The sequence below is a fragment of the Chiloscyllium plagiosum genome, unplaced genomic scaffold (genome assembly GCF_037043375.1).
Source record: "Chiloscyllium plagiosum isolate Xiang-an unplaced genomic scaffold, Cpla_swu_hap1 HiC_scaffold_2, whole genome shotgun sequence".
Classification (NCBI taxonomy): Eukaryota; Metazoa; Chordata; class Chondrichthyes; order Orectolobiformes; family Hemiscylliidae; genus Chiloscyllium; species Chiloscyllium plagiosum.
The window spans coordinates 31959832-31974929 of record NW_028270140.1 but is presented as its reverse complement, the minus strand read 5'-3'; the positions used below and the strand labels follow the sequence as shown (position 1 = coordinate 31974929).

At 42.6% G+C, this 15098-nt stretch overlaps 1 protein-coding gene across 5 annotated transcripts in view; it reads left to right on the top strand.

Annotated features, from left to right (window-relative positions):
• Positions 1 to 15098, top strand: part of LOC122563194 (amyloid-beta A4 precursor protein-binding family A member 1-like) — a 208446-nt gene that overhangs the window by 145277 nt on the left and 48071 nt on the right. For all 5 annotated transcript variants that reach the window (XM_043716783.2, XM_043716766.2, XM_087995773.1 and 2 more), the window contains 2 exons: positions 8173 to 8212; positions 10884 to 11029. In XM_043716783.2, the coding sequence (XP_043572718.1) occupies positions 8173 to 8212; positions 10884 to 11029 (186 nt within the window). The remainder of the gene's footprint in view (positions 1 to 8172; positions 8213 to 10883; positions 11030 to 15098) is intronic.

The window sequence follows — 15098 nt, the reverse complement described above, 5'->3', positions numbered from 1 at the left end:
CAGGTTCCATACGTGCCTGGAGGAAGATCAGTTTGTAGGGAACGGACTTTTAAAAGGGCCAGCAGATGTCAGTGGGCCAAATGGTGGCCCTCTTGTCTGTCAGGTTCTAAGTTCTCCTGTGGATAAGAATACACTGTTGTCTTAGTTTTTGGTATAAATGCATTTTTTAAAAAAAAGAGTTGGAACTGACAGCTAGAATGGGCAGCTGATTGCAGACTCAGTACACCGACATGGGTAATATATTTACCCATTAGCTTTATTCCCATTAAAAAACACTGTTTGGGAAGATAGGGACAGGAGGAGGTCATTTGACTACTCAAGCTATTCTGCCATTTCGTGAACTCAAGGCTGATTTAAAATCTAGAGAAGAGAATGCTGAGAGGAGGTTGGACTGAGGAATTTGAAATCATGGAGTGTTGAGAAACAGTAAATGAACTGATGCAATTTCCAATGTCTGAAAAGCATAGAGAGTTACAGGTATCAGTTCAATGATAGACATCTGTGGGGAATTAGATATGTAATAGAAAGGGAACACAATTGCAGGAATATGAGGACAGAATAGGGAAATGGAGTCTGAAAAGATTCCTCTTCAAAACAGCCAGCAAACTCTCAATGAGCTGAATGGTATCGATGTAGGATTCTGCAATAGAATCCCTACAGTGTGGAAGCAGGCCATTTGACCTATCAAGTTCACGCCAACCCTCCGAACAGCATCCCACCCAGACCCCATCCCCCTGCCCTAAACCTGCATTTTGCATGGCTAATCCACCTAATCTGCACATCCCTGAACACTATGGGCAATTCAGCGTGGCCAATTGACCTGACCTGCACATCTTTGGACTGTGGGAGGAAATCCACACAGACACGGGGAGAATGTGCAAACTCCACGCAGACAGTCACCCAAGGCTGGGATTGAACCCGGGTTCCTGGCACTGTGAGGCAGCCACCGTGCTGCCTCAATTGAACATATATAAATGGTATGTTTAAAATATCATACCAATAAATATAATTTAGTGCCTAAATATATCAAGTATATCAACATGAAAAAGCAAATTCAGTTTTTAAAAAAACTTTGAATGGAATTGGCTAGAATGATTTAGTGTATGTATTTTCTGTGAATGTGTCACACTTAACATCATTTAAGGAAGGTTAGATAAGCCCACCTTTTTAATATACATGCATCATTTACCTTATTCGCAAATCACTGCAGCCTGACATGATGCTTGCAGGTACAGTCTGATATTGTGTTATCCAGTAGTGCTAAGTCAAACCAGCAACGTTGCTATTTGGAGCTGTAATGCCAATAATAGAATAGAGTTGTTCACTGACTAGCCAGCTGTCCCATTTCCTTCCAATTTAACAGAGTCAGATTTCAGCAGTTGACAAGCTCGAAGTATAGTTGAACAAGTGTGACCAAATAATGTCATCTCACTCTCCAGAGTAATTTTGTTTTCTTCCTTCCTTTGGGATGCATCATTCTCTGTCTGAGAATCTGAGCAGTGTTTCCTACATTCAGAACTGATCTCACAGGTTGGTAGATTTTCCCTTGTATATCTCTATCTCCCAGTCTTCATCACCTCGATCAGGTTGACGGACTTCCTGAGGTATTTACCAATTCTAATCTGTGCATCCTTAATTTTAACTGCTCCATCATTGGCTGCCAGCGCCCTTCACTCTGGAATTCCCTCCATAATTCCCTCCCTCCCTCCCTTTGCCTCTCTCCTTTTAAGCCACACTTTAAAACCTACATTTTTACTTAAAAATCATGCAGCACCAGGTTATAGTCCAACAGGTTTATTTGGAAGCACTGGCTTTTGGAGCGCTGTTCCTCCATCACGTGGTTGTGGAGTATAAGATCGTAGGGCACAGAATTTGTAGCAAAAGTCATGACTACATTTTTAGCCAAGCTTTTGGTCGTCTGCAAGGTACTCTCATTGTATGGATCAGTGTCAAAATTTAGTTTGTTAATACTTCAATGTAAGGATTTTGAGATGGTTCATAACAGCAAAAATTTGCATTTGTATGATGGCTTCCACGTAATAATTAAATAGTATATTAGAAGTTTTCACATTGAGGCACATAAGGGGATATTAGGATAAGTGAAAGCATGTTTAAGGATTGATTCAAGAGCTGATGGCCAGTTACATTAAAGGCAAATGCAAGTTATAGTTACTTATTCAAACTTTCTCAGAAATTCCTTAATTCCAGCTGTGTATTCATTAGGGGTTTGAGAGGATTACATAGGAGAATTCTGCACAAATGTACTGTTTCTTTTACCCATCCTTTCTCTGTTGGTGTCTGGATGTGGGTGAGACTTCCATTGATTAACTTGCTATCCAATATTGGTTTCTTGGCCATGTCGAGCGAAACAACCAGTGCCTCAAATATTCAGGCTTTCTGCTCGAGAATGCTAGGCAGGGGAAGGAGTTAGTCTATGACACCCATATCTCCACACCATTGCGGTTCTAATGCAGGATTCTGATGGGAGACTGGTTTTAAGCTGGACTGAGTGTCCAAAACCATCCCTCCCCCCAACCTCCATTGCTGTTAATGCCAGGGCTATAACCCCTACTGGAATCTCTGGCAGTTCTGTTCCGCTTTCCCCCAGTGCCCTTGCAACACAGATGTGACCAAGTGGACTGAATGCTTCTCTTCAAAGAGCCATCAGTCTCCAAGTGACCACCAGCCATGGAGAAGGTGACACACTGAAGGAAAAAGATTAGACCAGAATGATTGAAGAGGCATTTCTCTGCCTGATCCGTTTGTTTGAGAGTTGTTAGCCTGGCTGTATGACTAGGTTTCTGGAGTGAACATGACCCACCTTCTCCGAAATGACTTTGATTGTTAGTAGTTTGACTCATTCTGAAGCCATTCCTATCAGAAAGAAACAACAATGAAGGATCAGAGTGCACCAAACGATCCACCATTCAGTAAGATCGTGGCTAAGTTACTACCTCAATATGACTTCCTTGCCTGTTCCACATCAGCCCTAATGCTCCCAAATATTTATCTACATCATCATGGGTGGGTGGCAGTCCCTTCTCATATTATGGATGCGCGCAAGGGTAGGGAGGAAGATGGTGGGCTTCCTCCTCCCCCTCGTGTTACATGGCCCCATACCTCCCAAAGCACTCCTGGCAGGAGCACATAATATCCAGCCCTGTGATCCAGCCAGAAGAAACATCCCCAGCGTCACTCTCCCTCAGGATTTTAAGTTTCAGTTGGACTATACCTTAATTTGTCTCAGCTGCAGGAAGCATTGACCTGTTTGTTTAGATTCCCTACAGTGTGGAAACAGGCCCTTCAGCCCAACAAGTCCATACCGACCCTCCGAATTGTAACCCCACCCAGACCCATTCCCCTATTCTATATTTACCCCTGACTAATGCACCTAGCACTACGGGCAATTTAGCATGGCCAATTCACCTGGCCCATACATTTTTGGACTGTGGGAGGAAACCAGAGCACCTGGAGGAAACCCACATAGACACCGGGAGAATGTGCAAACTCCACCCAGACGGTTGCCCAAGGCAGGAATCGAACCCAGGTCCCTGGTGCTGTGAGGCAGCAGTGCTAACACTGAGCCACTGTGCTCAATCCATTCTTGAGGGACAACCTTCTAATCCCAGGATCTGATCTAGTGAATCTTTGTTATACCTCCTCAGGGCGAGTATTAGCTGAGGCAGTGACGTAGTGGTAATGTCACTGGAATGGAAATGTTCTGGGGATGTGGTTTGAACCCCACCATGAAATTTGAATGCTGATATTAAAAGCTCGCCTAATGGTGACCATTGTTGTAAAAGGTCACTGGTTCACAAGTGTCTTTTAAGGAAGGAAATCTCCCCATTCTTGCCTGCATGTGACTGCTACCCACAGCAATGTAATTGACTCCTCACTGTCCACGGAAAAGGTCTAAATAAGCCAATCATCTTAAGGGCAGGTAACGATGCAAAACATGTACTAACTTTGGAAGTGGCATCCATAACCCATGAAAGGACAACGGTTAAAATAAAGTATCTCAATCCTTAGGCATACAGGTCAAAAAGCCCTGTACAGTCGTAGCAGTGACTTCTTTACCCTTAAACCCCAAATGGCACATGGATTACAAAATGTACATACGCAGGAATAGCCAATAATTAGGAAGGCAAATGAAATGCTCATCTTAATTACAAGAGGAATTAGCTATATAAGTAGGGAAGTGTTATTACAGCGCGTTAGAGAGACCATATCTGGACTACTATGTGTTACAGGGGACATAAATTTAAGGTGAAGGGTGGAAGGTGTGGGGGGATGTCAGGGGTAGGTTCTTTACCCAGAGAGTGGTGGGGGCATGCACTGCCTGTGGGAGTGGCAGAGTCAGAATCATTGGTGACTTTTAAGCGGCAATTGGATAGGTACATGGATGGGTGTTTAAGCCGGGACACATGTTCGGCACGACATCGTGGGCCGAAGGGCCTGTTCTGTGCTGTATTGGTCTATGTTCTATGTATAGCTTGGTCGCCTTACTTAAAGCACAATATAATTGGAAGCAAAAATTCCTTGGCTGATTCTTGGGATTACAGACTACCTTATGAGGAAGGGTTGAGCCTGTGCACAGAAGCTTAGAAAAATGAGAGGTGATCTTGTTGAAACATATAAGATTTTGAGGGTGTTTGACATGGTAATTGCTGAGTGCATGTTTCCCCTTTTGGGGGAACGTGGGATGAGGGGACGCCATTAGAAATAGGAAGCCCCTTTTAAGACTGAGATGAGGAGGATGTTTTTCTCTGAGGCTAGTTAGACTCTGGAATTCTCCATCCTGGGGATCGAGGCTGGAATCTTTGAATTTATTCAAGACTGAGTTAGATTGATAAATGAGTCCAGTGTTATGAGGGACAGACAGCAAAATGCAGTTAAGTCAACCATCTGATGAGCATGTAGCAACAAATTACTGCAGATGCTGGAATCTGTACTGAAGACAATAAATGCTGGGGATCACAGTGGGTCAGACAGCATCCATGGAGAAAGAGCAAGCTAATGATTTGAGTTTAGATAACTCGACTTCAGAGCTGAAGTAAAATCTGGAGGCGACAGCATTTATGCAAAAGTTTGAAGACCTGCCTCTTCCCCTCCTCTTTGCTCGCCGTCCAAGGGCCTAAATAGTCTTTCCAGATGAAGCAGCATTTCACCTATCCCTCCTCCAATCTTGTGTATTGTATTTTCTACACCCAATGTCGTCTACTCTACACTGGAGAAACCATACGCAGACTGGGTGACCGCTTTGGGGAACAGTTCCAGTCTGTGTGCACGCAGGACCCTAACCTTCCAGTAGCTAGTCATTTTAACACAGCGTCCTGCTCGCGTGCCCACATGTCTGTCCTTGGCATACTGCAGTGCTCCCTTGAATTGCAGCACAAACTGGAGGAACAGACTAGGCACTTTAGAACCTTGTGAACTTCAATACTGAGTTCAACACCTTCAAATTGTGAACATTTCTTCCCTTTCTTTTAGCTTATTGTCATGTGCACTCTCTCCCCACCCCACTCACTATCCTTTCAGGGTCGTCAGGAGAGACACCATTGTTCTCCCAATCTCACATTGCAAACATTTAAGCTAAACTATCAATATCTTTCGTTGACTGGCACCCTACACCACAACCTCCTCTTCCCCCCCGACCCCGCCATGTATAACGTAAATGCTGTCCCCTCCACACGTTACTTCAGCTCTGATGAAGAGTCATCTAGATTCGAACCATTGGCCTCCACTGTGTCCATGGATGCTGTCTGAACCGCTGTGATCCCCGGCTTTTGTTGTTTTCAATCTGATCGACAAGATCTTCATGTATGGTGAAGCAAGCTGGGGAGTGGTGGGAGGTGTGTGTGCAAATGGCCTCATCTTGCTCCTGTTTCTTATAGTCCTATTGTCCAAATCCTTGTGATGGAGGTTAAACATACCCCTTTGATTTGGTGTACCTGCCTCTTTCATGACTAGGACACAGTTGACAGGCATTGAGTGATATTTGAGCAAAATGAGTTTTATGTTGTTTTGATTGAAGTTCAACATATTACTTCTTTAATTATAACAAAGACATCCTGAAAACACAAGTCAGCATGTTATAGGCTGTACCCAGAGTTCATTGAGTATACCTTTTAAAGTGCTATTGCTCTAGGGTTAATACTTCTGATGAGGACCATAAAGCAGTTAATTTAGTGGGTGGTCTCATACTTTGTCTTACGAGTTTCCTTGCGTGTTACTTTATCACCCTCCCTCTTGTTGGAATCTCAAGCTCCCTACCCTCAGCTTTTGCTGAGCACCTTTATATATTATAATTCTCCTTTGTGTTTGTAAAGTAGTCCCTAACTGATCTGTAATTTTAAAGAAAGCATGCCTGATTCTAATCTTTTACATGTTTGTAATGAATGAATTGGATTCTTCAGAATCCACATTGTTGGCACATTGATATAAATTTTCATCAAAGTGGTTGCGAATTAAAGGGAGCACCTTTACAAGCATTTTGTTGTTGAAGGCAATTACATAATTTGTATCAGATATCATTTTCATATAAGGCAAAGACAATTTCCCTGCTCTCATCCCTCTGACACTGCGGTTTTCTCCCCTTCAACTATTTATTCACTTTCCTTTTGAAAATTATTATTAAATTTGCTAATGGCAGCCCATTCCAGATCACAGCATCTCACTGCATAAAAAAATTATCCTCATCTGCCCTCAAGCTGTATTGCCAGTTAGTAAAATCCTTATCCTCTAGTTACCCTACTTTTCATAATTAATTATTTTTGATCTAACTTGACTTATCAGCAGCAGATTATGTTTTAAAGAATTCTTGTTGGATCAATGCATCTATAGTCAACCATGATCTGTCAGAATAGTGGAGCAGGTGTGAGGGGCTGAACGGCCTTCTCTCTAGTTCTTTTATTCCAATGGTTCATCTTTCAATTCAAATTTGCTGGCTATCCAATGAACATAAGCTTTCAAAGACAACAAACTTTTAAGCGACTTCATTGGGAACACAGTCGTTCAAGAATTATTGGGAATACTCAGCATGTCAGATAGAATGTGTGGATGGAGGAAGGAAATTGATGTTTCAGGTTGATGATCATGGTGATTCGTTTTCCTCAATGTTAATCCAGCAAAAGGTAAAAATAGAAATAGAGAAACGTACTACAGAGAAAGAGGCCATTCAGCTCACTGTCAAGATTAGAGTGGTGCTGGAAAAGCAGAGTAGGCCTTTTGCCCGAAATGTCAGTTGTCCTGCTCTTCGAATGCTGCCTGACCTGCTGTGCTTTTCCAGCACCATTCTAATTTCCAGCATCTGCAGTACCCACTTCCATTCAGCTCACTGTGTCTGTGCCAGCTGTTAAAGATCTACTCAGCCTAATTCCACCATGCACATTTTGGTCCATAACCCAGAACCGTTGTGGTGTGTCCTGTGCATATCTGAGTACTTATTAGATTACTTACAGTATGGAAACAGGCCCTTCGGCCCAACAAGTCCACACCAACCCGCCGAAGAGCAACGCACCCAGACCCATTCCCCTACGTTTACCCCTTCACCTAACACTACGGGCAATTTAGCATGGTCAGTTCACCTGACCTGCACATTTTTGGACTGTGGGAGGAAACCGGAGCACTCGGAGGAAACCCACGCAGACACGGGGAGAATGTGCAAACTCCACACAGACAGTTGCCTGAGGCGGGAATCGACCCTGTGTCTCTGGTGCTGTGAGGCAGCTGTGCTAACCACCATGCCGCCCAAAGAATGTGTTAAGGGGCTCTACCTTCACTGCCCTTTCAGGCAGTAAATTCAAGAAGCAGCATCACCCTCTGGGTGACAAAATAATCTCATCAACTCCCTCTAAACTGCCTACTAATTACTTTAAACCTGTGCCCCGGTTATTGACCTAACAGAAACCACTCCTTCCCATTTACTGTTTTGACCCCACAGAATTATATGCACCTCAACTGAAATAGTTTTAAAAAAAAGTGATTGTTCATTGGATTTGCTACGGATTTTGACAATGCCTCTTGCCCTGCAGTCTAGAGACTAATTGGATTTCCACTGCTGCATGTGAAGTGGTGTCATCAGGTTGGATTAAAATGCTTTTGGTAAAAGATAAGTATTTATATGCAGTATAGTGTGTGGTGTCTGAAGCAGTTGTTCTGTTTTAATTTCAGTCAAGAAAGTGTTTGGCTTCCTTTCCAACTTATGTTGAAGGTAAGGTGCTTTCTAATTATTTTAAAGCAAATTCAGAAATCTGTGTTGTAGTTACTGTTAATGTGAACAAGATTGCTTGCCATTGATCAGGGGAATAATTCGTGCTTTCGTTTTTGTTTAGTTTGAGGTTATTGATTGTAGAAATTGCTCTTTAATATTTTGAAGCTTGCTTACATGTAACTGTTCTTGTATTCCTGGATGCATTGTTCTTGGATAAGTTTCTTGGATAAACTAGCCCATGTTTTTGGATAAATTGACCCAGATTTTTACTTGACAGCAATGGTTAATATTGAGACATTTGCTATTGGTTCACATTGAGATCCTGAGCAAGTCCCTTACTGTGTGTCTGTGTGTGTTATTTTTACCCAGAAAGTTTAAACTTCTGATGGGTAACACTATCCTGCCTGGGTCCCTCGGAAAATATCTTCGTGCCAGAGGCTTGCACCCAGTACATACTCAGACAATTACCTAACCCTTCTCCTGGGGTAAGCTGTGTTGGAAAAAAGATTAAAAACAAATCTCCCAACACACCCCCCCAACAATGCACACCCTCCCTCGTCTGTGACACTGCTCCCTCTCCCTCGCCTTCCAAAATGCGAAGCCTGCCTCTCTGTGTGGCCCCAGTCAATGTTCATGCAGTTCATGTGAGCACTGCGTGTGCTGACGTGGGGACTGTCGGTGGTAGATCTGAAATTCATGCCTTCCCCCCTCCCCCCACCACTGACCTATCCCAGCACAAACCTAACATTTCCACCCTTCGCTCCGACCTATCACCATTACCCCCTCACCTTGATCTACCTATCACATTCCTAACTACCCACTCCCCTCCCATTTTTCCCTCAGCCATCTCTGGCCCACCCCCCCCCCCCCACCCCCCCATGTACCTGATGATGGGGTTTTCCCGTAACATCGATTTTCTTGCTCTTCAGATGCTGCCTGACCTGCTGTGCTTTTCCAGCACCACTCTAATCTTGACTGTACTTTTCCAGTGTTGCATGTTTTTGACCTACAGACTATATAGTAGATATTTTAGAAAGATGCTACTATCTCAATGGTCATGGTGTCATGTTCCACTTCAGATACTTGAGCACAAAATTGAGGTTCCCACAGCCAATGCCAATACTGTGGGAGTGTTGAGTTGTCGATGGTGCCATGTTTTAGACGAGATATTAAACCTGTCAGTCGAATTGTAAAGCTGCCAAGACTATCAGTTAGAAGGAACAAAGATACATGGCAGATCTTTATGCATTGCTTTTGGTGGGAACTTGCTGTGGGTACAGTGACTGGACTTCAAAAGTGCTGCATTGGTTGTAATGCCTTTTGGAATTTCCTGAGATATTAAAAGCTGCTATAGAAATCCTTCCAGGATTTGTTAATCTTAAGTCCCAGTGAGGGGAAAGTTTAAAAAAAGAACAGAAATATGCACGATTTAAGAAAATAAGTTTTTTTTAGTTCAAGAAAGAAATATTCAATGATTCCCCTGAACAATTATATTATTGTTTCCAGGATGTGTTAGTTCTGAAATATACAGAGACATGCAGGAAGGAAGTGTTTGGTGTGTGTAAATTGTATAAATAGTTTGGTTAGAAGAGGTTTCTTAGATGTAAAGCAACATGAAGAATGACAGCTCAGTGACTAAAAAAAAATTCTATAAGAAGAAGCTGGAGAAACATGAGGGAAAAAAAGTATATAAAGACCAGACCAGGCTGGAAAGTCTAAATGCCCTACTCTTTTTTTTCCTGTGTTGTAATTTGTGAAAAAGAAAGCTGTGTGCAGAATGTTTTCATGGAAGGATAGACATAGAGAAGTTGTTTCTGCACGCAGGGAGCCCAGAACACTGGCAACCAGTCTCAGGGTCAGGGATAAATATTGAGGACTGAGAGGAGGAGGAATTGGAAAGCTGGTGAATCTTTGGAATTCTCCTGACAGCAGTAGATTGTTCCATCATCCACAATACTTAAAGCTGGGTTGGTCAGCCAGGGATATGGAGAACGGGTAGGAAAATGGAGTTGGGGAAACCCAGAATCAGCCATGATCATATTGAGTGACTGAGCAGGCTTGACAGACCAGATGGTCTGCTCCCAGAGGGAGTGAGAAGAGCATAGACTATTTGGGCCAAATAGTCTTTTTTTGGGCTGTCCTTTCCGTGTAGCCATCTGTTAACTAATTGTCCAGGATTATAAAGAATACTGGGGCAGACTTTTTATGGTCTGAATCTGGAGTGACAATCAAATGGCATTATTTTAGGCAGCTGAATAGTGATTCACTATTATGCAGAGGCAAAGACTAAGTAAGTGGTAGGTGAATAATTTTGATTGTGATACTTTTGTGCTGTCAAAATGTTCAGTGAGATTATTGTTAAGAATAGATAGGAAATAGGCTGGAGGGTAGAACCATTGAATATGACATTTTGGTGACAAGAGACTATTTCTGGTTTAATTTATTTAGAGGGCAGAGGTAATATTCAAAGGATATTACCTTCAAAGGAGGGACAGCATAAACAATGTTTCTTTCCTTTTATTACAGCAGTTCTAAAAAACGTATCAGCAAGATTAAAGAGATCATGAATTCTCTTATCTAACCTGACCAAGTCCCAAAGTTTTCCATCAAAGTTCTTTCTCGTTACAATTTTCAGAGGTGAGGTTGACTGTTTTTGTTTTCTTGTTTACAGTACCTGGACCATGTGACCCAGAAGATCTGATTGACGGCATCATCTTTGCAGCCAACTACCTGGGCTCCACCCAGCTGCTCTCTGACAAAACCCCGTCCAAGAACGTGCGGATGATGCAAGCCCAGGAAGCAGTCAGCAGAATCAAGGTGATAACATCCTTCTCCATTGTGAAGCCAGTGGCCATTCAACTCATCCTTGCCAATTATTATTATCCACAGTTTAAACATTCAGAACTGACGAGAGTTTACTTACGCAAACAGCAGGATGGAAGCCAGCACCAAAATGAAAATTTGTTTCCAATTTTTTGACCTTTTCGCAAAGATTCAGTTGGGTAGACATATGGCTTTGCTTCACAATGAATCATAGAATCCCTACAGTGCAGGAACAGGCCCTTCGGCCCAACAGGTCCGCGCCAGGCGGTCTTTTAGATGAGTCATTAAAACCGAGAATCTTTCTGCCTCCTCAGGCTGATGTAAAAGATTCCACATCCACTATTTTTGAGAAGAACAGGGCAGTTCATTCCGGTGTGCTAGCCCAGTATTTGTCCCCTGGCCAACATCACTTTTTAAAAGCAAAGCAGATTTTCTGGTTCTTTTTGAGCAATTTATTCTCTTATCTATTCATGTGTCTTAGTGGTCAAGTTCTGTTTGATGACCATGTGTGGGAAATGCCTTGGGACATTGTTACTGTATTATTGCATGCCATAATGGTGTGGTTAAATTATATTTTCAAACGTCCACAGTTGGCCTCATGACCTTGATGTAGCTTCACTCCTGGTCACTAGGATGATTTTTCAGCCACCATCCTCCTTTTCCATTGGGATAGACAGGCACTGCTTTGTCTAATGTGGTAGAGGCAAACGACTAGGTGGTCTTAACAAGAAGAAGCTCCTGCCTTAAACTAACTAAAAGTTAAATCGGTATGATTGACATTTTTACAAAGATTATAATGAGACATAGAGGGTAGGTCTATTGCCTTTGCGACTCCGACCTGGTCTACTTTTCCCCACCCATGATACTACCAGATTGGTGGACCTTAATGCAGCCTTCAGTAGAACCATTATCTTATAGAATAAGTGGTTTAATTCTCACATTGCTTTCTGTAGGATCTTGCTAGGTACACATTGGTTTTCTACATTACAAGTGCAACTGCACTTCCAAAGTTAGTTAATTGGCAGTAAAGGGCTTTGTAAGATCCTTTCTCATTAGAACATAAGAACTAGGAGCAGGAGGAGGCCAACTGGCCCCTCGAGCCTCCTCTGCCCTTCAATAAAATCATGGCTGATCTTTTCATGGACTCAGCTCCACTCACCCGCCCATTCACTGTAACCCTTAATTCCCTTCCTGTTCAAAAATATGTCTATCTTTGCCTTAAAAACATTCAATGGAGTAGCCTCAACTGGGCAGGAAATTCCACAGATTCAAACCCTTTGGGTGAAGAAGTTCCTCCTCAATTCAGTCCTGGATCTGCTTCTCCTTATTTTGAAGCTATGCCTCCTAAATCTAGTTTCACTCACCAGTGGAAATAAATTCCCTGCTTAAATCTTATCTATTCCCTTCACAATTATATATGTTTCTATCAGATCCCACCGCGCCCCAATTTTTCTAACTTCCAGAGTGTAAGTCCCAGTCTACTCAATCTCTCCTCAAAAGCTAACTCTGTCAACTCTGGGATCAACCTAGTGAACCTCCTCTGCACCCCCTCCAGTGCTAGTACATCCTTTCTCAAGTAAGGAGAGCAAAATTGTACACAGTACTCCAGGTGTGGCCTCACCATCACCTTGCACAGCTGCAGCATGACCTCCCTGTTTTTAAGCTCCATCTGTCTTGTAATGAAGGACAATATCCATTTGCCTTAATTACTTGCTGCACCTGCAAACCAACCTTTTTTGTGATTCATGCACAAGGACCCTCAGGTCCCTCTGCTCAGCAGCATGCTGCAATTTTTCACCATTTAAATAATAATTCATTTTGCTATTATTCCTACCAAAATGTATGACTTGCATTTACCAACGTAGCACCCCATGTGCCAGAGCCTTGCCCACTCACTTAACCTATTCATATCCCACTGCAGGCTTTGTGTCCTCTGCACACTTTGCTGTACCACTCATCTTAGTGTCATCTGTGAACTTTGACACGCTTACCCTAAATCATTTATGTAAATTGTGAGCAGTCAAGGAATAGTGTTATAGAAATACAAATCTTTCTGTCGCTTTCTTTCCCCTCTCTCTTTAGCCCCTCTTTCTCCATTTCTCTTTCTTTCGTTGCTCTCCTGAATCTCTCTTTCACTCACTCACTCATGTTTTTCCTCTTTTTCTCTCTCTGGCCCGCTCGCCACCTTTCTTTCACTCTCTCATTTTCTCTCTTACCCTTTCCTTCATGCTGTCTTCCTCTTGTCCACACACTGTTATGGTTCGGTGTCGTTGCGGTATTTTTCCCTGTGAGAAAACTAAAGAAAGGGTTGCTTTATGAATAAGATTGAAAGGTCGAAAACGCTTAACAGAACTGGACAGACTAGCTGAATAGGGAGTCTCGAACCAGGGAGGACAGTTTCTGGATACAGCATAGAACATTTAGCACTAAGATAAGGCAATATTTCTTCACTCTAAGTGGGTGGCACGGTGGCACAATGGTTAGCACTGCTGCCTCACAGCGCCAGAGACCCGGGTTCAATTCCCGCCTCCAGCGACTGTCTGTGTGGAGTTTGCACATTCTCCCCGTGTCTGCGTGGGTTTCCTCTGGGTGCTCCGGTTTCCTCCCACAGTCCAAAAATGTGCAGGTTAGGTGAATTGGCCATGCTAAATTGCCTGTAGTGTTAGGTGAAGGGGTAAATGTAGGGGAATGGGTCTGGGTTGGTTGCGCTTCGGCGGGTCGGTGTGGACTTGTTGGGCCGAAGGGCTTGTTTCCACACTGTAAGTAATCTAATCTAATCTAATCTAAGGTTGGAATTCTCAACCACAGAAGGCTGTAGAGTCATACAGCATAGAAACAGACCCTTCAGTCCAACAGATATCATAAATTGATCCAGTTCCATTTGCCAGCATTTCGTCCATGATCCTCTTAATCCTTCCTATTCATGTACCCATGCAGATGCCTTTTAAATGTCCTAATTGTACCTGTTTCCACCACCACCTCTGGCAGCTCATGCCATACATGCACCATCCTCTGTGAAAATGTTTCCCCTTAGTTCCCTTTTAAATCCTTCCCATCTCACCTTAAACCTAAGCCTTCTAGTTTTGGACTCCCCTACCTTGAGAAAAAGACCTTCGGTACTCTCCTTATCCATATCCTTCATAATTTTATAACCCTCTGTAAGGTCACCCTTCAGCCTCAACCCTCCAAGGACAATAACCCCTGCCTATCAGTCTCTCTCTCTGTAGCACAGGCCAAGTCACCAATAATTTTCAAGGTAGAGATAGGTAGTTTTAGATTTCAAAGGCATTTAGGGGTGTGGGGAGAAAGCAGGAAAAAGGTATTAAAATAGAGGATCAGTTGTGATCATATTAAATGGTGGAACAGACTCAAATGGCGTATGACTGTTCCTAGTTTCTATGTTTCCTTAGGCTGTGGCAAAGACTGTCCAGAGTTATTCAGGTGCCTTCAATCTACATTAATGGCAACACTATTTATAAACTTGAATTGAAATATCCTTAACTGAAGCATTTGGACAACTTCACACACAACCTCTTAAAATCCAATCATTTAGACTCTATTGTGGAACCCCAGTTGAGTGGTGAATCTTTTAAGCAGAGGACTAGTTGTTTATTTCCCTCATGGCTTTTTGCCTGGAAGATTTAATTATGAAATGTGCTTGCATTCCTTTTAAGCACTCCATGAGTGTGAGCGATAACATTTTTCAATTTTACACAGTTCTGTGAAATGAATCTTTCAGGATAATCTGTGAACCATTAAACAATCAATATTGTAAACTACAGTACAGTTCATTTTTAAAAATCTAGTTTTAATCCTCTTGTGGATTTCGTTGATCAATTTTTCCCCAAAGGGATTAAAATGTTCTCGGTTTACTGAGCAGGCCTTCCAACTGTTGGCAGACTACCCAACATATGTATCATCTAATGATTAACATTGAATGACAGAATATGCTTGAGGGGTTGTATTGCCTCCAATTGCTTTGTTGGCAAATCGTATCAAATGTTTTGTCTTGGTAAATCATTTGTGACGATTGAAAGCACGATTCACTTTTGAGGGTGTAATG